Genomic DNA, 27,019 nt, shown 5'->3' with positions numbered 1-27,019 from the left:
TAATCCATATATTGAGTTCTTGTTGACCTGATTTCTTTTGCCTCTTGGCCTATACACTTTCCTTGCATCACTTGGTTAGTATATCCTCGATCCCATGACATGCTCAGATGATGATACAAGTGATACTTGAAGCTTGACCTAAACCATTTTAATTTTGTTCTAATCAATCATAATTGGTCTGAACTTTAAATATTTTATTCTATGTAGGAAAATAGGACCATTCCGAGAAATGTTTTTGCTGAACCAGTTAGTACAGTAAGGGGATTCACGAAGGAAAGTCACTAATCGTAATTTGCAAGGGCAGCCATAACAAAGTACCACCGGGTGGTTTAAACAACAGAAATTTCTGTTCTCACAGTGCTGGAGGCTAGAAGTTCAAGATCAAGTAGAGCAAGTTTAGTTTCTTTCAAGGCCTCTCTCCTGGGCTTACAGAGGGCCAACTTCTCACTGTCCTCATGTGGTGTTTCCTTGGTGGGCATGCATCCTGGGTGTCTCTCTTTGTTTCCAAAGTTCCTCTTCTTATAAGGACACCAATCAAATTGGACTAGAGTTCACTCTAATGACCTCTTTTTAACTTCACTATCTCTTTAAAGGCCCAAACACAGTCTGTTAATACAATCACATTCTGAGGTCGTGGGGAGTAGAATTTCAGAGTAGGAATTGTGGGGAGCAACAGTTCAGCCCATAACACTTATGTAGATTGAAGTTTGAAAATGCTCTAGCTACAAAAGCAAACAGCAAATGGAAGGGGATCAAGAATATATTCACATCAACATGGGAAAAGGTAAATTCACGGGAGCAAAATAAAACAGTTATGAAGAAAAGCAGGAAGAGCTGTTTTAACATGTGAACAAAACAACAACTCTTAGGGTTCAGTGTAGCATAAGCAAGATTAGGTAAGTAACTGTTCATGACTAGCTGTTAAGAAAAAGAGGCATTGAGAAAACAGATATTGGAAATTGAGAAAAGTCCCAGAGTTGTATACATTCCTTGAAAGTTTCTGACTCTAAGTTGAGCAAAGGGATGCTGTGAAGGGCTATTCTTGGCAAACTCTGTGTATTAAATTGGAGTTAGAATGAATTGATAACATTGGTACATCAGTATAATGTATACTAAATTTTATCTAATTGCTTAAGAATATGTTTGTCATTAGTTATTATTTGAGGAATTATGTATCTTATTTTTAAGAGATAAAATCGGCTTGCTTAAATTTTTGCCAAAATATGCCTATACTCTAAACGTGGTAAGACGAGTAGCAGTGTAATCTGTCTTAGAAACAACATTCTAGGATGGGGGGATCCCCCTGGGTGCTGAGATGAGGTTATTAAATCAAACACCATTGAACTGTAATGCTATTGCAGCAAATTCTCTTTGAAATACTTCTAACAACACCTCTAAGGAAACTGGTAGCTTTAAAGGGTCGTAATGCATTTTGATTAGATCGCCTTGTTTTTCAAGTTTGAATATACAGATAAAATAAAACAGGTGACTTTTTTTTTTTTTTTTTTTTTTTAAAGACACAATCTCACTCTGTCGCCCAGGCTGCAGTGTAGTGGCATGATCTTGGTTCGCTGCAACCTCTGCCTCCCAGGTTCAAGCGATTTTCCTGCCTCAGCCTCCCGAGTAGCTGGGATTACAGGTGCGTGCCACCATGCGTGGCTAATTTTTTCTATTTTTAATAGAGACAGGGTTTCACCATGTTAGCCAGGATGGTCTCAATCTCCTGACCTCATGATCTGCCTGCCTTGGCCTCCCAAAGTGCTGTGATTACAGGCGTGAGCCACCGCACCCAGTCAATAGGTGGCATTTCTTATTGTGGAAATAAAAGCCAATTAAGTGAGAAATGCAAAGGCTATTTATTCTAAGCTTGCTACAGCAAGGGGGTCAGCCACTATCACTTGTGTTTTGGCAGACACTCTAAAGGCAGGAAGAGGAGTAGGAAAGCTTTATAATAGGAAGAGAAAGCTTCAGGCATGCTCTGAGTGGGGGTTGTTGGCATAAGGAAGCTAGAGGTGGCTAACTAGAAGCAGGACATCCTGTGTGATTGGAGGAGGGTGCATATTTGGCTCTCTCTGGTCTTAAGTTGGAACCATGGACAAAATTCAGGGAAGCTATTAGTTATTAATCAAATCCTGGCTATTTGGGGCTATTCTGATTGTTACAGAATTGATTGCGTAGCTCCCTGGATGGTTACTAGATACAGAAGTCTGGCTTCCTGCAAGTCTGACTTACAGCATGCTGGTTTCCTGGGCTGTTTATCATAGATAAGGGATTGGTTTCGTGGGCAGGTTACTGCAGGTTGTGGGTCAAAATTCTATTTTTACATATAGTCTGGCTACTGACTGTGAATTCAGTCTCTCATCATCCTTGCTGAAGGAAAAGGATAACATGAGGCCCCTAGCTAGCAGTGGGGCAACAGGAGAGTCTTGGAGAACTGACTTTTGCTCGTTCTAGTGAGTGAGAGAAAAAGGATTGCTTCTCCTGAGAGGAAGGAGAAAAGATAATCCAGGCAGGGAAGCCAGTCTGCCCTATCAGTCAGAGAAGGTAAAGGGAAGATGGGGAGCTGACTTCATGTCCCACCTACCGGCTGCGAACAGTGCACTGAGGGACCTCCTGAGTGAGTGATGCTAGAGTAGCAGCCCCACAGTCGCTCATCTCAGGCAGCTGAAACTTTCTGGGTATATAAGCAACAAATTACTTGACAAAGAGATAAACAAACTGCTTATAATGTGTATGTGCATATGCCCATTTTTTTCTGAGAGACAGGTCTTGATCTGTTATCCAGGCTGGAGTGCAGTGGTACAATCATAACTCACTCCAGCTTCTAATCTCTGGGCTCAAGCGATCCTCCCACCTCAGCATCCCAAGTAGTCGGGACTACAGGTGCACACCACCATGTCTGGCTAATTTATTATTATTATTATTATTATTATTATTATTATTATTTTGTAGCAATAGGGTCTTGCTATGTTGCCCAGGCTGGTTCTAACTTCTTCAAGTGATCCTCCTGCCTCAGCCTCCCAAAGTGCATATGCATATTTAAGACATCTATCTGTGTAGCATATTGAGACAAATCATAACCTACTGAATTAAACATTTTAGAACCCCAAATGGAGTACCAACCTAGAGGTATAGTTTGCAATTATTCTGAAATATCAAATGCTGTGCTGTGAGTTCCCAAAGAGGGTCAGAGAGAAAGCCAATTTGTAGGTCTTTTTTTTTTTCTCCCACATTGACAAATAATAAAAACTCACTGATTTTGATTTCAGAAAAAAAAGCGCCTCTTTGTATGAAATAATTCAAAGAATATGAAACACTGTGTTCCTTTGCTCTGCTGCCATAATTGGCATCATAGGCCACCCTATAGTCTTGGCCGTGTGGACTCTTACTAAGGGCTCGCATACAAACAGCATAGAGGAACATCCATGATGGAAGGCTTCATCTTGTTTTGTGTTTTGAGCCTTACTAAAACCTCATGGGAGAAGAGGAGCTGAGGTAATTATTTTAAATTTAGAGATTAAAAACAAACAAACAAACCGGCTCAGATGGGTAAAAGGACTTGCCCAAAGCGTCAGAGCTGACAGCAAAACAAATCTGTTTCTAATTATGGAGCCCTTTTAAAAAGTTCACCTTTAAATCATGCAATTATCAAACTCCACACTCCAACTGTTGTTTTGTTGACATCTTCAGTGAAACTGTCATCGGAACCCAAACAGTTTAAAGTTTGATTTAGAAAGATAAGACTAAGCTATTACATTAATCTTAAGAAATTGCTTTCAGTACTTCTTGATATTATATTTACTTTTACATGAAAGTAAATTATATAAATTATTAATCCTCTTTATTTACAGCTTAATTCTACTATAAATCTGACATTTTTGCTTCTTTCTCAAACTATTTCATTTCAAAAGCAGTCCAGTGAAAACATTCAAATATTAATTACAAAGAAAGAAATGTTGAACCACTAATTTAGTGCCGTGTAAGTCTTATTTTTGTCTAGGTGAAGTCATTCATACACAATGGATTTCTTAATTAATAAAAGCCACAGTCTGAAGGAAAGTGACAGAGTGCTATTCTAATCAGTCATTCCAATGCACTATGTCACATCACTGGCAAAGTATTACTGGGCACTCTTCCAAATGTAATAAAACTACAATATGAATAAAGGCAAACTTATCTGTGATGCTGTTTTAGACCACAAAACTTATTTGTGATGCTGTTTGGGTATGTTTATATCCAAGCAGCTGTTCTGAAAAACTGGGAAAAGAATGCAGGAGCTTTCCTTTTTCTCAGTGATGAATGCAGAATTAGGTAGCAGGAGAAACAAATACAAAAGATACATTATCGGCCAGGTGTGGTGGCTCATGCCTGTAATTCCAGCACTTTAGGAGGCCAAGGTAGATGGATCATCTGAGGTCAGAAGTTTGAGACCAGCTTGGCCAACATGGTGAAACCCCGTCTCTACTAAAATACAAAAATTAGCCAGGCGTGGTGGCAGGCGACTGTAATCCCAGCCACTTGGGAGGTTGAGGCATGAGAATCGCTTGAACCCGGAGGGCGGAGGTTGCTTTGAACCGAGATCATGCCACTGCACCCCAGACTGGGCGATACAGTGAGACTCCATCTCAAAATATATATATTTAAAATTACAGTTTTTGTTATCAGTGGTAGTTTTCTGTACGGGTCTGCAGCAACCTCAATTCTTGTCTCCTCAGAAGAAAGAATTCGACCTAGGGGCATAAAGCAGGAGAGACTGAGGCAAGTTTTAAAGCAGGAGTGAATGTTTGTTAAAAAGCTTTAGAGCAGCAAGGAAAGGAAGGAAGGAAAGTACACCTGGATGAGGGCCAAGCAGGCTGAGAGACCAAATGCCCTGCTTGACCTCTCGGCTTGGGGTTATACTTCCAGGATCTTGCGTTACTTCTCCCCACTCCTGGGAGCTTACTGGGAAGCTGCTGATCAGTTTCAGATGTTTTCTATCTATTAGGAGACTGCCTTTCCCTGGTGCCAGCTGTGACCAATTATTACTTTAGAGAAAAGTTAACAACCACCTGACCATCATGTGACAGTCACCTAACACTTCTGGGGTGTGTGTGTGTGTGTGTGTGTGTGTGTGTGTGTGTGTGTGTCCGTCCCTCTCTTGCGCTGCTCATGCCTGACGAGCTACCTCCTGTAACAGTTTTCAGTTGCTATTGGTTGTTTACTTTCAATGTTACTATAGTGTTTTCTATGAATGTGTGTTGACTTCTAAATTAGTGTGGATCAAATAGTTAATCCTGAAAAGGAAAGAGCAAAACTCTTAAGCTTTAATGGCTTTTCTCTAACGATAGGCGATCTTTTCTATTTTTACCCTAGCAAAGACTTTAATCCATTTTTGTTTCAATTTCTATTAAATAAGCCCAAGGCACTTGGCGCTTTGATAGTTGTGATTTGGGCAACAACCTACTCAATTTTAAAGAAAAGCTGAAAAGAGAAAGCTACTGGAATATTTTTCGCTAATTTTTTCCTTGAGTTGAATAGCCTCTCCACACTCCTAGTGCTAGAGCTGCCAAATTATATTTACACAATAAGGAGTGATATTGTTTGGATGTGTGTCCCCATCCAAATCTCATAATCTCATGTTCAATTGTAATCCTTAAAGTTAGAGGTAGGGCCTGGTGGGAGAAGATTGGACCATGGGGGCGATTTCTCATGAACGGTTCAGCACCATCATTCTTGGTACCATCCTCGTGATAGTGAATGAGTTCTTGTAAGATCTGTCCGTTTACATGTGTGTAACCCCTCACTTGCCCCAGCTCTCTTGCTCCTGCTCCTGCCATGTAAGCATCCTGTGATTGAAAGCTTCCTGTGGCCTCCCCAGAAGCAGATGCCACCATGTCTCCTATATAGCCTGCAAAACTGTGAGTCAATTAAACCTTTTTTCTTTATAAACTACCCAGTCTCAGGTATTTCTTTACAGAAATGCAAGAACGGAGTAATACAAGGGAGAACCATGACAATTCAACCAAAGGGGAAAACACACATCATGCAATTTACTGAACACTGTCCCCTGCCTTCACGAAAACTGCAGTCTACCTCTCACTGTAATATACAGTAAGAAGTAAGTTGAATGAAAATGTGCTATCAGGCCAGGCGCAGTGGCTCATGCCTATAATCCCAGCACTTTGGGAGGTGGAGGTGGGTGCATCGCTTGAGCTCAGGAGTTCTAAACCAGCCTGGGCATCATGGTGAAACTCCATCTTTATAATTTTAAAAATGAGAACTGAAAAAAAAAAATTAACAAAGGGAAATGTGAGGCTGGGCGCAGTGCCTCACGCCTGTAATCCCAGCACTTTGGGAGGCCAAGGAGGGCGGATTATGAGATCAGGAGATCGAGACCATCCTGGTTAACAAGGTGAAACTCTGTCTCTACTGAAAATACAAAAAAATTAGCTAGGGGTGGTGGTGGGCGCCTGTAGTCCCAGCTACTCGGGAGGCTGAGGCAGAAGAATGGCGTGAACCCGCGAGGCAGAGCTTGCAGTGAGCCGAGATCATACCAGTGCACTCCAGCCTGGGTAACAGAGCAAGACTCTGTCTAAAAAAAAAAAGGAAAAGAAAAAAGGGAAATGCCCTATTCATGGTAGTTAAGTCACTCAAGGGCCAGAATCTGGGTAATTATTCTTTTTTTTTTTTTTTTTTTTTGAGACGGAGTCTCGCTCTGTAGCCCAGGCTGGAGTGCAGTGGCCGGATCTCAGCTCACTGCAAGCTCCGCCTCCTGGGTTCACGCCATTCTCCGGCCTCAGCCTCCCGAGTAGCTGGGACTACAGGTGCTGCCACCTCGCCCGGCTATTTTTTGTATTTCTTAGTAGAGACGGGGTTTCACTGTGTTAGCCAGGATGGTCTCGATCTCCTGACCTCGTGATCCGCCCATCTCGGCCTCCCAAAGTGCTGGGATTACAGGCTTGAGCCACCGCGCCCGGCCAATCTGGGTAATTATTCTAAAAGTATTTTGGCCAGACGTTGCAGCTACCAGATCTAGAGGGTTTCCACTTTAAGATGTCAATACTTGGGTGATGTTCCATGACCCATAATATTCAATTTTGTAATTTGAAAATTACTATAGAAGAATATCTTGATGTTCCAGGGTCTGTCAATTAAATGGTCAATGAACTCTGGGTTTCTGCACACAGCCAGCTCTCTGAATGTCATAGTCATTATTGTCAAGTGGTCATCTTGACATTACTTTTTTTAAAGTCATAAATTAACTTTCCTGCAAATAAAGATAGTTCTCAAAGTACAGTCACACAGCATGGAGTTGTAACCATGAGATGCCACACACACTGAGATTCCATGCACTGAGAACCCTATGATTCACACTCTGATCTTACTTTTCTTCTTAAAGCAGAGTTTAAGACAGGCAGGGCTGAAAGGAAAGCCCAAGGAAACAAGAACTTTAATAAAATGTTTGATATCAAAAAGGAGAAGGAGACAAGATATATAAGCAGAAGTCAGTAATTTTGAGGGCAGTAGTGGGGTACTGGCAAGCAAACAGATTTTGAGGACAAGGAGAGCTTTTAGCTGATGATTCCTAATTTCATCCCTTTGTGATCAGTGAACATGCTTTTTGTATGATTTCAGTGCTTTTAAATTTGTTGGGGCTTGTTTTATGGCCTAGCATATAGTCTGTCCTGGTTAATGTTTCATGTGCACCTGAATTGGATCACTTTTTGAAAATCTATTTTGTTAATCTGTACTTTTTGATTGGAATATTTAATCTCCTTACATTTAATGTAATTGCTGATAAAGTGTGCCATCTTATTATTCATTTTTAATGTCGTTTCCTTTTTGTTATTGTTGTTGCTCCTCTGTTCCTCCATTACCGTCTTCCTTTACAACAGATAGATATTACTAGTGTGCCATTTAATTACCTTGTTGTTAATTTTACCCTACTTTTCTGAGTTATTTTCTTAGTGGTTGCCTTGGGCACTAGAATTAATACCTTTAATTAAAACAATCTATTTCAGTTTAATGCTAACATAATTTCAAGGGCATATAGAAATTTTGCTCCAACGTAAATCTTTTCCCCTTCCTCCTTTGCACTATTATACAAATTACATCTTTCTATAAGTCTATAAACATACATATTACATTTATTGCTTTATGTACTGGTTTTGAAATAAGATAGAAGAAAAAACTAATAAAAATATGTATATTATCTCTTTTATGTTCACCCATGTAGTTATCTTTAGTGATGCTCTTTTTTTTTTTCTTCATGTGGATTTGTATTACCATCTGATATCTTTTTATGTCAATCTGAAGAATTGCCTTTAATATTTATTGTAGAGCAAAAGATATTGTCTAGCATTAAATTCTCCCAGTTTTCATATATCTGGAAATGTCTTAATTTTGCTAGATGTAGAATTCTTGGTTGGCAGTCTTTTCCTTTCAGTATTTGAATGTCATTCATTGCCTTCTCTCCTCTATGGTTTCTGATGACAAGTCAGCTGTTTATCTTAAAAGGAAAGTTCCTTTTATGCAGTAAGTCCTCTTTCTCTGTGTGTTTTCAAGAATCTCATTTTATATGATTGTAAATTTGAGATTAGAATTTTAAAAAATAAAATAAAAGTGAAAATAAATTTTTAAAAGGATCTTATTTTGTCTTTGGATTTTGACAATTTGATTGTGATGTGTCTAGGTGTGTTTCTGAGTTTATCTTCCTTATAATTCATTGGGCTTCTCAGATGTGTAGATTGATGCTTTTTTATCTAATCTGGGAGATTTCTGGCCATTATTTTTTCAAATAGTCCTTCTGCCACCTCTCTTTCTTCTCCTTCAGAGGATTCAATTATGCATATGCTGGTACACTTGATGGTGCTCCATAGGTTGTTTTCTTCATTCTCTTTTTCTTCTGTTCCTCAGCATGGATAATCTTAAAGAACCTATTTCCAAATTTGTTGATTATTTCTTTTGTCAGCTTAAATCTGGTGTTGAGCCCCTCCAGTGAGTTTTTTAACTTAAGATATTGTACTTTATGACTCCAGATTATCTGTTTGGTTCTTTTTTTATAATCTCTGTCTCTTCATTGGAATTCTCTATTTGGTGAGATGTCATTCTAATAATTTCTTTTAAGTCTTTAGACATAGTTCTCTTTAGTTATTAAAATATACTGGCAATAGCTGATTTGAAGCCTTTGTTTAGTAAGTTCAGCATCAGGGCCCCTCATGGGCAGTGTCTATTGACTGCATGCTTTTCTGTGCATTTATATACTTTCCTATTTCTTTGTGTGTCATATAATTTTTGTTGAAACTGGACAGTTTTTAGATAACATAATGTGGCAATCCTGGAAATCAGTTTGGTCCCTCTCATAAAATTTGTTGTTGTTCTTTTTTGTTATCATTGTTGCTATTTGTTTGTTTACTGACTTTCTGGATTAATTTTGTAAAATCTCTATTGCCTGTAGCCTTACCTGTAGTTGCTGTGGGCACTTGTAATGTTAAAAAAAAAAAAAAAAACAAAAAACGAACAAACAAACAAACAAAAACAACCCTGCCAATAACTGTTTTGACTAATAGCCTTGGGATAGAGCTTTTCTTACAAATGAGGACAAATAACAACAATGTCCTGAGAATGCAGCTTTCCAGGTAGCAAGGGAGAGGTTTAAAATAGTGACAATTCTCTGGGTATGGAAATTTGTGAGGTACTAAAAACGTGATGTGGCCCCACTAGTACCTGGAAAGCTGTGGTTTTCACTGCTCCAGTGTTGTGAGATTGCCCGTTTTCAAGCCTACTCTGGAACTGGGGAAGAATGGTTGGGAGTAGTTAAAGTTACTATCCCACAAACTCTGCTATTCTTATTGGGGTTCAGCAGGTCTTCCTTCAAGAAATATTCCTTCAATTGTTATATGTCTTTGCTAATGTAGACAGTTCTAAAGAAGTGGATTTTAACAATTTTTATCAGTGATTTTGTGGAGTGGTAGATTTATGAAGCCATTCCCTCTGCCATTCTGATGTTCTGCCTCATTACACAATGCTTTTATAAGCAATTAAATGCTTGAGGTTTCATCAGGAACTGAGAACATTCTAAATATCCTTCCCTCTGAAGCAGTAACAATTTCAAGAAAACAAATACCTTTTTACCTTGCTCCTAAAATAACAGTTAGAGATAATTTTCTTTCTCTCTAGGCCTTCCTCTGCTGGTGCAGTGCAGTATGGGAGAATTTTCCTCACATTCAGGACAAAACAAGGATACCAATTGTTGCAACTTCTTATATGTAAGAAATACTTAGTAGTAAGATTTTTATATCCCTGGGGCTTCTAACATGTCTATAAAAAAACTAGAGAAACGGAAGTTTATAGAAGGTCATACAATGAACCTAATTTTTGAGAACCCATCATGTATGAGAGACATGGTCCCTGTCATCTTAGAAGATACAATCTCAGAGAACTAAGAGACTTTAGAATATAGTGTGTTATTTAAAAAGAAAGTATAAAGTGCTTTTGGTTTTATGCAAAGGACTGATATTCCTAGAAGAAGTGACAATTTCTCTAACATCTGAAGGATAAAAAGGAATTGGTTGTGAAGGACATAGGAGAGAAGGAAAACAGAAAGACGTAAAGCAGGAGTCCTCCAGGAAAGAGGGTTACCATATGGGAAGGTCTGTTGGAAGAATTTTGGCTGGAATGAGGATGGTAAAGAGCAGTGGTAAGAGATAAAGGCAGACTAAAGCTGAATCACTGATTGCTGTGGTCTGAATGTTTGTGTCCCCCAAATTCATATGTTGAAATCTAACCACTAATGTGATAGTGTTAGGAAGTGGGGCCTTCAGGAGGTGCTTTAGGTGAGTAAGATTATTGTCCTTGTAAAAAAAAGCTTCAGAGAGCTGCCTTCTCTTTTCTATCACGTGAAGACACAGCAAGAAAGCACCATCTACAAACCAGGAAGCAGGCCTTCACCAGACACTGAATCTGCTAACACCTTGATCTTGGACTTCCTCAAAGTAAATTTCTATTGTTTATAAGCCACCAAGTTTATGGCATTTTGTTACAGCAGCCTAAATGGACTAAGACACTGACCAAAACTGGAAAGCTGGAAAAGGATATTAACCAAGGGGTTACGTGGCGAGTTAATGTTCACACCGAATGTTAATGTTTTAATAGAGCTGAACATAGGATAGAAAGAATGAGAAGTACATTTGGGGAACACAGCTTTAGTAGAATTTTCACAGCAGTTAAGCCCCAGTGGAGAAGGTTTCTTAGAAAATGAAAGGCAAGAAAAAGAGAAAAGAGAGCAAAGAACAATGTTTGGGTCCATGTCAGCCCATAGTAGACTGACTTCACACCATCAATCATGCTTCTTTCTTCTTAACAAAACCCTGACTTTGAGCATCCACCTTCTTCTAGATAAACCATTTATTTGATTTAGAGGAAACTAACACTTTACTAGCTCTAGGGGTTGATCTGTTGGTTTGAGAATAATCTCATAGCCCCCTGCCAGTAATTCAGCAAGAGTGGAAATCTGACTTAAATTGGCTCAGTGAGACTGAAAGGAAAGATTACTGTTCGTTAGAAGATAGAGAAGTACACCCTTTCTCCTCCTGGAAGCCAGCTCCCTCAGCCTGTTGCCAGCTACCTGGTGGTTCAGACTCACTTGTAACTGTGAGTGCCCATGAGACATGGTTCCTACCAATAGAAGAGGGCCTGCCAGGAGGTTTCCAGAAGGCCAGTTAGGGCTGGGGTGGTAGCTCAGCCACGTCACTCTTTCCCCGTCTCTTCCAGTGGCTGCTGGCAGCCATCCTGCAATCAGCCAGCACAAGTACAAAGCTGACCAAGGAGGAAGTACAGAGTCAAGAACATCTTCCTTTGATTATACTGCCCCGGAGTCTGTCCTACTGCTAGGCTTCCAGCTGTTGTCAATCAATAACACTTCTTGCTGTTTAACCCAGGTTTGAATTGCATTTCCATGTCTTGAACTTGAAAGGATCCCAAAAGGTACAGTAGAGAAATGAACACACAAAGAGACCATGAAAAAAAGACAGTAAAGCAGAATCAGAAGAGTTCGATGGGATCCAATCTGAGGGAGGGTGAAATTTAACAAAAACAAAACAAAACAAAACAAAACAAAAAAAACCCCGACAGTGCTAAATGTAGCCAACCTATCAAGGAAGGTATTGTTCCTGTGGTATTTCTAATCTGGATATGGAACTTTAAAAAATCAACCTGTATTAATTGTCACCATACCATGGTTCCCTGAGCTATAAAATATTCAAGGCTAACCAATGACAGCCTACTTTACAATTGGATTATGAGGATTACAAAGTATGCTTTTATAATGACATACAGAATAAACACAGTCAAGTAAGACATAATCTAAGTACATGAAAACCTCTTTTCCCCAAGTAGACCAAATTAATCAATGAAGTCTTATAAGTATTAGAGATACAGTTTATTTTAGATGTTACTTAAAGAAAAAAAGTATGAAAAATTTAAACATATACCTAAAGGAAGAAAGAACAGTATGGCAAACCTCCATATATTCATCACCCAGATTCTAACATTATCAATATTTTGTCACTCTTGCTCTTCATCCCTGCTTCTTGCATGTGTAAAATCGATTGTTTGAACATCAGAATATATTTTCTTAAATAAACCATGTGCAAATAGCAATTAGAGTCCGAGGTCAAAACCCTGAAGCCATCTAACCTGTAAGATACATGAAGTTTTTACATTCTGAGTAAAAAACAACATGATTGAAACTATGAGCTAATTACCCATGAGTACCATTTTATGACTGTGTCTAAGAGGAAGGGGCTTACCAAAGCAAAAGTAAACTTCTGACCAGCCCCTACCAAAGACACCAAGTAGAGAGTGTTAAAGTTCAGGTTTAACCTACTAATACAAAACCTTCCAGTTATTTTTATAGCTATTTAGAATCACTTAGTTTCTCCAAATGCCACAACATTTTCTGCCACAGCATTTTCTAAAAATATTTATAACTGCGTTTTCTCTCCATAGCCACAGGGCCAGTGGGTCTCAAAGTGTGGTCCAAGGAAATCTGAGAGTTCCCTAGACCCTTTGAGGGGGTCTGCAAGATCAAAACTACTTTCTTAATAATACAAAGATATTATGTGCTCTTTTCATTCTTTTCTGGGCACACAGTAGAGTTTTCCAGAAGCTACATGAGGTAGGACATCACAGCTCTAATAGGTACATGTGTGAAGTACATGTGAGGATTCTCCTGTTGTCTATTAATCCAGACTCTAAAAAGATTTGTAAAAATACAAAACAATTCCAATCTTCTCACTACATTTTCTGTTTTGAAAATATAATTATTTTTTAAAAAGTTATTTATACCGACATGTTATGAGGTTATTATTTTTAAATAATTCATAAATATATATACAATTTTCTTTCACTTTTCATGTCTAATGATTCTATCGGTAGATGTAAACCACATTCCTTGGGGTAGTCAATAATTTTTAAGAGTTTAAGAGGGTCCTAAGGCCAAAAAAGTTGAGAACTGCCAAGTTCCGCACGAATTCCCTTCATCATCTAAATGAAACTTTTGCTTAATGAGATGACAATTCTTTTTTCATTATATTTTGCAAGTGTCACTAGAAACAAAATCCATCTCTTCCCTGGCATTCCTTTTTATGATAAACATTTTCTGATTTTGAGTAGGAAATAGACAAAGATCTGGTGAGGATGATGTCTAAGTTACACTCACCTTTACTAACTCTGTGTAGCCCGTTTCTTTTGGGGTCCACCAAGGCTGTGCTTTCAGTCCATTCACATTGTAGAGTGAGCGTTGCCAGACAGATGCAAAGTGTCCTCTCTTGTGCCCAAGCTCATACCACTTATATGCCTGAAGGAACAGAAAGAGTGTGCTCCAAACTGTTCCTTCAACAATTTTAAAATTGAAGACATTAAAAATAAGGTATTACTATGACACATTTAAATAAAGAGCTTGCTGCTAGGTACCCAAGTCTGTTGAAATCTGGTGAAAATATTGCTTTTTCATTGGGTTTCTGATTATGACCTATTTGTATAATAAACATGTACATCTTCTTTTCCCCCTTAGGCTGCAGTCTCTCTGGATAATGGATTCATGCCCTACACATTTTGGTCTCCCTCAGAGTGTCCAGCAGGGAGTCTAGCACTTATTTGTTGAATGCATAAATAAGACACCAATGGGTCTTTTCTATTTTATGTTTCCTTTAGAAAAAGATTATGATTTTAATAATTTTCAAAGATATTTGCATTTACTGAATCAGAATGCTAAAATAAAGAGCAGCTTCTTTTCACATGTTCTTTCCACGTCCACATTTAAGAAGGTCACCCCAAGGCATCAGAGTGCAAACCCTCCATTAAACTAAGTAGACAGAAGGGAAAAATTATTCTGAGTGGGCAATAAATATAGTGATAGCCCATTTTAGATTTTTAAAGAGGAAATTTTTGTTCATAATATATATTTTTTTCTGCCATAAGGGATAACATATGTGGCCTTAGGCTAGCTGCAACATGATACTACTTGCCTCCAAGACTAGCCTTTTCAGGGACAGCTGGCTACGGAGTATGACACTCTTTATGGCTCCTTCAGATGATGCCCTCACCATATGCTCTCCGAGGAGCCCTGCCCAGTTCCTGCACCAAGCACGCTCCATTGTCTTTGGAATGGAAGGCTTTCTAATGGTGCACTTACTATTATCCCCTCCACTATTGCAAACTTGATCCAATGATTACTTTTACAGAGATAATTCAAATGCATTTTTGATAAATAAAAATAAGTATTTCATAGTAATTTGAACATCTTCTTTGTAAATCACCAGATACACTTTAAATGTAAAAAATGTTAAATTTTCAAATTTTCCCTCATTAGGAGAATGAAGGGGGATAGCAATACCACCTCATATTTTCAGTAACACTTTACATTGACTACTTTCTTTGAATGTGCTATCTCATTCGATTTTTCCAATAACCCCAAATATCTCCATTTTACAAATGTTGAAACTGAGGTTTACAAAGGCTAAATCTTTTGAATTAGCATCTGGGGCTCTTGGCAACTTATTCTACTCTCCTCCTATTTATATCATTTAGCAAACACTATGAAAAATGATTTTCTTATTTAGTTGTCTTTTTTATTAATATCTGAAATTAAGAATGCATATACAAATCATTCTTAAATATTTTCCTTACAATACATGTAAGTTGTAGCAAGAATTCCTTAAAAACCAGAAAGTTAAAATGACTAAGTGGTATGTAATTTTTTAAAAAAATAGCATGTATCTTTGAAATTAATTTGACTATTGTGGTTATTTTTGTCCAATTTAAATTTAGGATTTTATTTCCTATGCTTTTCAGGGCAAAAGTGAACAATAATATTAAGGTCAATAGATTAGTTTTTCAAAAATCTGACAGTCCATTTTTGAGTCATTACAATTCATTTTAAGGATTAAGTGTATTGCTACAATAGTGAGAAAAAAAGTTACTGTAGAAAAATAAAAACAGCAAACATTATAGCTGTAGTTCAAGAGTTGGAAGTCTTGTCCTTTAATTAGCACTCAACATGCTAGATGTCTGGGCAAGTTACTTGATTTACAATAGCATGTTTAAACTATCTATAAGGTCTTTTCTGACACTCAAAGTAAGTAATCCTGCATCAAGTAGGACTCTTTAATTTTTCACTCTCCTGTCATTTGAATTTTAGGAGAAACAAAATTGTGAAAGTGATATACCAGAAATTTTTACAAATCACCTTTAATCATATGTGACACAGGGGACCCAATGAATTCAGCCAGATTGCTTTTGAAAAAAACATCTAAACCACTTTACAATAAAAACTGTGATAAAATCAAAGATCGAGTTAGAATCCTTTGAAAATTTCTCTACTATTTCCTGTCTAATCAGCAATTTTACATATGTAATTAGGAATATTAAAATAGACAGTGGGAGGCCCTGGGACACAGGGTCAGTAAGAGCCCCTGGGTCACATTTAAGAAGTTAAATGTGTTTTACATCAATGTTGTCTCTACTTTCTTCCAATCATTGCTATGTATGGTTTTTATGCACATGTGTGCGTGCGCACACACACACACACACACACACGAGAGACAGAGAGAGACCGAGAAAGTATGTCAGATGACTGGAACCCAGAAAAGCCCAGGCCACATCTGTGGAATGGGCTGTCTTAAGTGTCCTCAGCCGGGGTATGTTCTGCCTGGAGCCCCCCGTTCAATGGGGCCTAACAGACATACTTCCGGTGAGAAGAGCTGGCTGCAACTTGCCTAAGGATTGTAAATGCCATCCCGTGCACACAGAACTTTATGTTATTTTGCATAGCAGGCTTTTCGAGCTTAAGGTGGCTTGAAAGAAACTGAGACCAAAGCAAGAAACAACATCCAGGTTCTTATAGCTATCACTGAGGAGGCAGGTGACAAAGACTGGAGTTGGCACTGACTGAGCAAGAGGGAGGGTGAGGGGGATGCCAAAAACGTGAGAAAGCCGGATCTCCACAGCTGGCCCTGACTATACTGGAGTGAGGAGGAGAGGGAGGAGCTCAAGCGCACTCAAATCTTGATCCTGGGAAGATGGGAATATCACTGAATGAAAGAAGGAACCTAGGAGGAAAAACGATTTAGAGAAAGACAAGTAAGTTGTCTGTGTGCCATCATGTGGGACACTGAGCAGGCAGTAGACGTGAGAATGGGGACTTGGAGAAAGAGACTAAATCTAGCTAGAATGTGGATTTGGAAGTTATGGGAATATCGAGAACTGCTATCTGAATTGCTGCAAGACTCTCATGGTTTGTCCCCCCTCTTCCTGACCATACTAAATGGACCAGTTAGAAAAATTTTCCTCAAAACCCATTTTCTGGTCAGTCTCTGCAGCACAGAGGCTGTGGCTTTGCTTTTTGCGGATCCATCCTCTTTCAGAGTTGGAGCAGTGCTCTAGGCATAAAAAGTGAAAGGTGTTTACTTCCTGATATGCAAACTCAGAGCATGACAGCCAAGCCAGGCTCAACACCTAATATTGGGAATATACTAACATGGAGTTTCTACAGGTTTGTTTCTGTTCTCCTGTAAGAACAAATCCTTCCGAACTTTTTAAGTTCAAAAACTGTGCTGTTCTTTGCATATTCATGATAATTAAGCTGGTAGAATAGTCCCATATGTTCAAATCCCAAGCCCTTAACAAGTGTGTAGTAGTGAACTCTTTGCCCTTGAAGTAAGGGCTGTTTTCATCTAAGATGTGAGATAAATCATAGGCTTCTTTTATCTGTCTTTGCCCTGGACTCTGAAATGTTCAAAGATAAATTAATTAGTGACAATTACATTTACAGTAGTCAGACATGAACATTTATCCAGTGTTAGATGTTGTAGCAAAATCTTTCTTGTCCCTCTCATTCAAAGGAGTTCTGAGCCATTACGTTTAAAAGAAAAATGGGATGCAAAAATGATTACTAATCAGCAATTTCTTCTCCCTTCTTTCTCTTTAATTCTAATATCTCATTCTATTTCAGTTGACTGGTAGGTTAGAGGGGGAAAGGTACAGATAAATAGAAATGTATAAATTAAAAAGTGTCAATTGTCTAAACTTCTAGTACCCCCAAATTGGTTCATGTTCCTAGCAGACAATTAGCTTATCACAAACCCCTTCACTTCTCTGAACCCTCAGTTCCCCAGATGATTCCATGTTCTTATTAATTTTAGAAACCTGAAGCTGTATTATCCTTAGATGTCACTTTATTACATACATGGAATGCAATGGTTACAAAGATTCAGTGTCTCACTTTACCCTTTTATCCACTGACTCTAAGGAGAGCCCAGCTCTCACTCCTGCAATGGAGCAAGACAGGAAAGGAGGGCTTTGCTATCCAGTAGGGCTGCATAAATCGTAAATCATGGTAGACTGTGACAGAGTTTTGAAATTTACAGTGCATGACATCATGATTAATGAGACAATGTTATGTTTATAGAGGTAGACACTGTACACAGAAAAAGAGAACCATTACAAAGAACACATGGAACTTGTTTAGCTACTACAGTTTTTGTGTCAATCCCTATCATTACTATCACCACAATGTTCGTCTTATACTTGGTATTAAATATTTCAGAGGATAAGTTACACAACTAACCATTAGGATCTGTGTGCTTAGGAATCAGCTGATAAAGACCTCATTCTAAAAAGAACTTATTTTAAAAATTCCAAAATAAAATGAAAATGAATCTAGGCAAACTGTTAAAATATTTCTAAAAATTTAAATTATTTCAGTGACATCTCTTCATTTCACAATTTAAAAAATACTTTTCCAAGGCAATTTCTATCTCTCTGTACACACACAGACACACACACACAGATACACACAGACAAAAACATACACAGATATGTACCAGCTTTTGTGATTACTCAGCTGATTTCTTGAAAGAAACTATAAAAGCCAAATCCTAAAAATTCTTTAAAGGGTTAAGCTGGAGTTGTTGGGTTGTTCCAAAGATAGTTTAAGTAACTAAATAGTTTATATCACTGCTTTCAAAAGTTCACACTCAAAATATTTTTTGAATTCTAACTTTTCCTAGAAATAACTGTTCTCCCAACTCCATCCTCTGTTAGAGAGAATCAGAAACTCACACACCCATTACCTCTTTGTTCCCAACCCTCTGCATGGCATCCCCCAGGTGAAAATAAAATCTCCCATCATCAGTGCCAGGATCTCCGGATTCTATTCCTTCCTGTAGGAAGAACAGTGTTAGCATGGGTAAAACAATTAAATACCAGATTCCATTAATTGATTTACGTAGCTTTTCTTATGGCACATCATAAGAAAATCTAAAAACCAGAAAAATACATCTCTGTATTAAAATTTGGGAATGAGGTTACTGGTCAACATTTGCAATGCCAAAACAAAAGGAGGTCATAAAGCTAAATTTAACAATGCATTCATCATTAATTCACAGTGGAATGGCCCACAAAATTAGTATGATACTTTGTGTACCTTCTGTGTGGGAGCAATCATGTTTCAGTACTTCAAAGAATTTGTCTGGCTGGATAGCTCTTACATTTATTTTGCTCTCCAAATCTGACCATATGTCATCTAGAGGCATTTTATTCGTAAACCAAAATGTTTAACTGCTCATGTTTGAAGTGATGGCAGTCCAACTCCAAGTATTATTTATTTCCATTTAAAACAAATGTGTCCTTACCTTTTTTTTTTTTTTTTTTTTTTTTTTACAAAACATACAGGAGAACTAAAGCCAATTTGAATCTTAAAAAAAGTAGTTTTTATTAAACAAATCCCTATTCTAAAACATTTATCTAATTCTCTGATTTCTCATACAAGGACTGAAATTGAGATTGATGAACTCCATTCCCCTCCCTACAAAGAGAAAAGATATTAAAGCAATAGAATGAGTTTAGAAAAGCAGGACAAAAGTTAAGAATATCTAAATGTCAAGGACTTCTTTATAAAAATCTGCATCCTTGAGGCCTCTTCGCAAGAAGCTTATTATCTTTCACTAGGAAGAAATTGCATTTACATAATGTTGGAAATGAGCAAGCTGCATGACAGAATGGGAAAAGCATCACTCAGGACAGGAAGGGAGCTACAGCGAGGGCTTCTAATTGACCAACACTCAAGTGTCCTTGCTTGATAACTGGCCAGCCCAGCTCTTGCTTTCCCCATCTCTAAGCAGGCAGAGTAGCAGTAAGCCATCCTATGTCAAAGGAAATGTAACGAGACACTTTAAATCACAGAAACCCACATGCCCACAGGGCCCTAGCAGGAAATGTGAAGTGCTGACAGGGGTCCAAGGACAGCCCCTTCCCAAGGGGGGAACACTGCTTGTCTGTGTGCAGGGAAGTGGGCCAGATATGACGTTTCAAGAGAAACTAGAAGTCTGCATAATTACATAAACATGCTCAGATTCTTAAATAAGGCAAGCAATTAAAATGGTTTTTAATAGAACTATGCCAGCCAAATAAAACATGCAAGCTATTTGCAATCAGTGGGTTACTATTTGGGATCTCTGATTTAAGTCATGTGAAAGAAAGAGATCATAAAAGTGGAATATATCGCTACTTAAAAAAAAGCCTACATCTATCTAATCGGTTATGTCCAATATGGTAGCTGCTAGCCACACATTACTGCTAAAATAAAAGAAAATGAAAAATTTACTTCCTCAATCCCAGTGGCCACAGTTCAGGTGCTTGATGGCCACACGTGGCCAGTGGCCATCATACTGGAGAACACAGATAAAAACATTTCCATCACAGTAGAAAATTTTTTTCCTTTTAGAGACAGGGTCTCACTCTGTCACCCATGCTGGAAGACTGTAACACATTCACAGCTCAACGCAGCCTCGACCTCCTGGGCCTGAGTAGCTGGAACCACAGGCATGTGCCACCACATCCGGCTAATTTTTAGAATTTTCTGTAGAGATGGAATCTCACTATGTTGCCTAGGCTGGTCTTAAACTCTTGTCCTCAAGTGATTCTCCCACCTTGGCCTCCAAAAATGTTGGGTTTACAGGTGGGAGCCACTGCAACTGGCCCACAGCAGAAAGTTTTGGGCAGCCCTGGGATAGGCCACCTGTGATTCTGCTGAATTGATGAGGATTTAATTAGATATGAGAAAAAAAGCATATTTTAATTTGAATATTTTGAGCAATGACATTTTCAGCCAGTATTTGTTACCTCATTTTGTGTGGGTAGCTAAGAGTACTATTCTGAGTACAGTAAATATATAACTTGTAAAAGGAACATATAATGCATTGTCTGTGTGTGTATATATATATGTGTGTGTGTGTGTGTGTGTGTGTGTGTGTATATATATATATTTTTTTTTTTTTTGAGACATAGTTTCACTTTGTTGCCCAGGCTGGAATGCAGCCTCTGTCTCCTGGGTTCAAGTGATTCTCATGCTTCAGCCACTCAAGTAACTGGGATTACAGGTGCACACCACCACACCAGGCTCATTTTTGTATTTTTAGTAGAGACGGGGATTCACCATGTTGGCAAGGCTGGTCTCGAACTCCTGACCTCAGGTGACTCACCCACCTTGGCTACCCAAAGTGCTGGGATTACTGGCATGAGTCACCGCACCCAGCCCATTGTCTGTAATTAAAAATATTGAAAGCATCACCAATTTTGTCCTCCTTTGCCATTTATTTAAAAACTAATAACAACTTCAGTTTTATACATGTTTAAATAAAATGTTTTCCAAATCGTCTCTGCTCACGTGGTTGGTATTCTGACATCTGACACTGTTGGTTACAGTGGAGGCCCACACTGCCTAGGAATGTCGTGGTCTGAGGGTGGACATCCTGAGGATGAAAATACTCGGCAGTGCATGCAATCAATCCATGAGGAACAAGCACGTGTGTTCCAATAACTTTAAGGACTCGAAAGTTGAAAGGAGAGGGGAAGCAGTGAGCATTACCTTTAAATATGGGATGCTCTCAGCAATCTTGTTCTGTGCCTTCAGGATGAAGCCATAATGGACTTTAGCAAAGCCATCATTAGGTGTCACACTCAGCACCTAAACTCAAAGAAAACACAGAACATAACTCAAAGAAAACATAGGTGATCGCTTAAAAAATTCTACAAATGACTGTCAAAACCAGTTTTAACTAGCTTTGTTGTACTTGGATTGGATTACGATGTTACAGCTGAAAACACCATAGTACTTTGTCTCATGGCAATATCATTAAGCTTAAATGGCTCCTTTTCCCCTCAACTCAATATGATTTTCACATTTACACAATGGTTCTTCAAGAATCAAGAAATGAATGAAAAGGCAATAACTGTTAAAGCATCACTTTAACAATGCAAATCAGCAAAATATCTCTCAATTGATATGAGTTCAGTATTTTTTAGTGATCAAGGGAAAATGGCTTTAAATTTGCTATACTTGAAGACAATTCTGAATGGTTATTAGACATCACTTCATATACAAGCTTTATACATTGCCTTAATTAAGAGAAAATTTAGATTTGCATTTGTAATACATCACAATCCATTCATTCAACAGAAAACTTCTTGAGTGCCCAGACCTTTTTAAGCCCTGAAGATAAAGTGGTGAGCAAATCCAATATTCTGTGATAAAACCCAGGTAAATATTTCATATTAATCACATCATTGTTTATTATTATATGCATTCATTATGATTTAAAGATAAATTATGCAAAGCACCTCTAAATTAAATATTAACAGTGAGAGACCAGAACAACATTCAACTTGTGAAGCTACTTAGACAAACTAATTTATGGAACAAAAGAGAAGGATAGAGAAGGTTTGAGTTGGTGCAGGTAGGGAAAGATGCATCTCCCATCTCTTCTCATCATCCTTGAGCCTGAGTAGAAAAAGGGAAGTCACAGCCACAGTAGGGCTACAATGGGGTTACACAGAAGGAACAAGTGTGCACATAGGGGACACCAGGCCCTCGGGGGGCCCACACAACACACACTGCAGATGCTGTAGCATTTTCAGCTTGCATCTGGTCCTGTACCTGATCAATTAGCAAATCTGGTCAACACTACCTTCAAAATATATTCAGAAACATACCATGTGTCACTTCCTTCACCGCTGCTACGCTGACCCAAGAGAGGTGTCTCATCATCTCTCTATATCTTCTTACAGGAGCCTCCTCACTGCAGATCCTCTGCACCCCTGGCCCTGCCCCTGCTTGCTAAATCCTAGGTCAGATCTCAACCCTCCTCTGCTGCATTACACTCAGAGTGAGTGCAAGACTGAGTTCCTGGAAACACCCCAAAGCCTCCCTTGGCTGGGCCTCTCCATTGCTCTGGTCTCCTCACCTGTCCCTGCCCCTCCCAGGCAAGCCTCTGAGGCATGTTGGACTTCTTGCTGCTCCAGAGCAAGTCAAAGACATCGCTGCCTCGGGGCCTTTGCATTCACAGTATCCCTCTGGCTCAGGTTCTTCTGCCAGACATCCCCATGGCAAGCTCCCTTACCTCAGTGAAGCCTACCCCTGACCATCACCCTCATTACTAAAACAGAACCCCCTCCATCCCTAGTCACTCTCCAACTTCTTTACCTTGACTCACTTTTCTTCATAGCACTTACCACCATCTGACCTAGTATATTTTTATTTCTCCCGCTAAGATGCAAGCTCTACAGGGATTTTGTCTGTTTTGCTCATTACTCATCCCCACTGCCTGCTATGCGTAGCATAGCATTCAGGTGCTCGAGAAACCTGTACTAAATGCTCAGATGAGTACATGCTGGGCTTTCCTCCCTAACTAGACCTCCTAAAGCCCAGCCCCTGCTTCTTTGCAGCTTCCACAGCACTGTCCCCAAGCTAGACATTGATCAGGAGCTCAATAAATACCTCTGGAATTGAACTAAATTGACACAGATGATGATTCTACCAGCATAACCATGGAGGGATTATTATAATTATTATAGCTACACAGATGACATTTCTGCCTACTGCAGGCACATAGCCATTATCTCAAGTAATTAATAAATTTATTGATTTACTAGACATCTTAGAACACACAGAACTCTTCCAGGCCCTGGGCATAGAAAGATAAATGAGATATACTCTCTTTTCTCAGGGGGCTGTCACTCAAGTGAGGGAGACAGATTTAGAGGTAGACAATGCAAGATGGTAAGTGTAGTTATAGATAGGCACGAAGCATGCAGGGGTTATACAAGAGGGGCACCTGGCTCACTCTAGGGTGAGTGTGGCTGGGGCGAAGGTCTGAAAGGTATTTAAGGATAAATAGGAGTTCACCAGGAAAAGGAAGTGTGGGATGGTGGAGGAGAAGGCATTCAAGATATAGCAGAAAGTGAGTAGAAAGGGATAGTGGGCCAGGAAGAGCAAAAGAGAATGTTGTTAAATTATGAACAAAAGGTGATAGGAGAAGAGATTGGAGAAAAGGCAGAAGTCAAATTAAATCACAAAGGGTCCTGTTTAGTATCATGTGCAAGGCAATGTCCTGGGGAGTAGAAAAAAATTACATACACTTCTACTTGTATCTGTCTCTCAAACAGGGTGGAACAAGCTCTGTGGCTCTCCTGTGATCTGCACGGTGGACAGCCATGTGTCCCATTCAGTACAAACACTGTCAGGAGGCAAGGGTGGGCCTCAGGCCCCAGGGCAGCTGCCAGCGTTGCCCTCCCTGCTTGCTTCTTTGTGTTTAGGTACCATGCTTACTGCAGTTTACACACAGATGTGTAATGGTCGTGCAGGTTGTATTATCTAGTTATCATCAAGCCCTCAGAAAATAACAAGTGCTTTTATGAGATTTCTAAAAAACCCAGATTGAGGCTACAGTTGCCCTTTGAACAATATGGGTTTGAACTGCATGGATTATCTTCTGCCTCTGCTGCCCCTGAGACAAGACCAACTCCCCCGCATCCTCCTCCTCTTCCTTGGCCTAGTTAACGTGAAAACAGTGAGGATGCAAACTTTAATCATCCACTTCCTCTTAATGAATAGCAAATACATTTTCTCTTCCTTATGGTTTTTAAAGTTTCTTTTTTAAAGTTTTTAATTTTTGTAGGCACATAGTAGGTGTATGTATTTATGGGGTATCTGAGATATTTTGATACAGGCATGCTATGCATACTAATTACATCATGGAAGATGGGGTATCCAGCCCCTCTGACATTTCTCCTTTGTGTTACAAATAATCCAATTATATTCTTTTACTTTCCTTTTGCTTTTTAAAATAACGTGTTCTTTTCTCTAGCTTACTTCATTATAAGAATATAACATATAGTACATACACAAAATATGCATTAATCAACTGTTTATGCTATCCGTGTGGTTTCTGGTCAACAGGAGACTATTAGTAGTTAATTTTTTGGGGAGTCAAGATGTACACATGGATTTTCAACTGCCCAGGAGGTTAGCATCCCTAACCCCTGTGTTGTTTAAGGGCCAACTGTAATATTAGACAGATTGTCTCTCTCTTTCTCTCTATAAAACACACACATCCATTCATAAACACAAAGCACAGACAAAAACAACCACAACCTCACATAGCTGACATTTCTATCCCCAGGACAAACTCTTTGCATGATACATACCTGGAATTTTAAAAAGTTATATAATCATAAAATAATAAATATTAATTTTTCAGCAAGAGTTAAAAGATTTTCTGGCAGTTAAATAGAATTTTATATTTGACATCATCTTAAAAATTGTTTTAGGGTGTGTACCTTTTGTAATGCACATATATATTCGTGCATATATATATACATAATATTATGTGGGTACATACATATACACATAACATACAAGTACATAAACATATCTCAGGCATTTGCTTCGACATTTTTGTCTGGAAGGGCCGCCATCAAGCATGTTTGAAGACCACTGCTGCAGGAAATTAGAACCACAGAAGATTTAAAGCCCTGGGAGATGATCAGTGTGGTGTTCTAGTGTTAGTGAAGGTCGGGGGAGAGGAAACCCGGACAGGATAAACCTGTCCCTGCTCAGGCAAGAGATGACGGGTGCTTCAGTTACAAAGGGAAGGGATTTGAAAGTTAAACAGAAGTTAAAATGAACAGAAATTCGTGATTTGGTACCAGATTATAAACTTCCTGAGGGCACATTCTGCATGTGTTTCATGAACTACTGTTTCTCTAGCTAGTGTGTATGGGTTTTAATAGATGTGTGTTGACTGAGTGAATGGGTATAAGTGAGCAGTGGTGGCTGAGTCAGGAGTGGCATGAAACTCCCCACTGTAGTGCCTGGGCAGCTGCTAATGTTGCCAACTTGCAAGAGAATCTCAGGAGGGGCTGCAAAAAGCTACAGACTGGAACAAAGGATATCACACCATTTTAAAGCCAGTTTCTTTGTTGAACTAAAAACAGCAAAAAACTGGAAAAATAAAAATATGAACATACTCAAAAATAAAAATTAACATGAAGAAAAATGTAAAATTAAAATGTCTATTTTCTAAAAATGATCTTTAACATAAACATATCAAGAAAAACCTTGGCTAATGAAAGAGACTCCATTAGATATAGCTTATTAACTTAAAAGTGAGAGGACTGGAAAAAGGAAACCCCCACACATATTTTCAGTCTATTAATGCTTAAAAAAAAAAAACTCACTCATTTGTATAATATGGTTATATTTTAGACTTTCTGCATCCTATTATGCATATTCAGATGAGATTATGATATAAAACATATAAACAACAGCAGGTAAATTTTATTTTTCGGGATGAAGTAAAATGTTTCACATATCTGAGATTTAGCATCAGGTAAAGGGATGAATATCCTGAAGGAAGGTTTTAAAAAGGTGAGGAAGGACAAATCCACAGTGTGTTAGAGAAACTAGCATGCTGTCAGATCCTGCCCTAACCTCAAACGTGCTTGCACCCAGTCAACACTTGAGAATGTTTTTTACATGGAAAGAAAGAGGGAGAAAGGAATACAGGAAAGTAGGAAGTGAGAGAAGGAGGGGTAGAGGAACAGAAGAAAGAAAATAGGGAAGAATTCTACAAGGAAGGAAGGGAATGAGGAGGAAGGGAGGGAGGGAAGAAGGAAGGAAAGAAGGAAGGAAAGAAAGAAGAGAGGGAGGGAGGGAGAGAGGAAGGTAGGAAGGATGGAAGGAAGGAAGGAAAGAAGGAAGGAAGGAAGGAAGGAAGGAAGGAAGGAAGGAAGGAAGGAAGGAATTCTACCAGTTTCATTTTTGTTGCCTCTGACAGTGACAAAATAATGGATGTGTTTGTTATAGCTTCACAACTTTTACATTCACAGGTCCTGATTCACTGAGGTATATGATGCTTCTCTTAACCATACTCTGTAAGACAGGACATTGAGTGTTAAGTGTTGGACATTAACAAATACAATGTTCCACATGGAATTCATGTATGACCTGGAATAGGTCTTTAGTAAATGGCACACATTGTCAACATTAAAGGTTCAATCCACCCTGTGTAGCTATTAGTGATGTTACAAAAAGCAAAGGTCTTATTTCTGCTCTCTCAGAAAATATAAAAATTATGAGAAAGGTAAAAAGATAATTGCTCCAAAATTCAATGATTTTCATTACACAATAATAGCAATACAC

At 38.7% G+C, this 27,019-nt stretch overlaps 1 protein-coding gene across 2 annotated transcripts in view; it reads right to left on the bottom strand.

Annotated features, from left to right (window-relative positions):
- The window catches only part of ASPH (aspartate beta-hydroxylase), a 186,865-nt gene that overhangs the window by 33,358 nt on the left and 126,488 nt on the right, over nucleotides 1-27,019 (bottom strand). For both annotated transcript variants that reach the window (XM_011982164.1, XM_011982163.1), the window contains 3 exons: nucleotides 21,407-21,505; nucleotides 18,612-18,701; nucleotides 13,700-13,837 (listed from right to left, as the gene is read on the bottom strand). In XM_011982164.1, the coding sequence (XP_011837554.1) occupies nucleotides 13,700-13,837; nucleotides 18,612-18,701; nucleotides 21,407-21,505 (327 nt within the window). The remainder of the gene's footprint in view (nucleotides 1-13,699; nucleotides 13,838-18,611; nucleotides 18,702-21,406; nucleotides 21,506-27,019) is intronic.

The sequence above is a fragment of the Mandrillus leucophaeus genome, unplaced genomic scaffold, assembly GCF_000951045.1.
Source record: "Mandrillus leucophaeus isolate KB7577 unplaced genomic scaffold, Mleu.le_1.0 Scaffold236, whole genome shotgun sequence".
Lineage (NCBI taxonomy): Eukaryota > Metazoa > Chordata > Mammalia > Primates > Cercopithecidae > Mandrillus > Mandrillus leucophaeus.
Note: the sequence above shows the minus strand (reverse complement) of the source record. Positions and strands in the feature narration are given on the sequence as shown.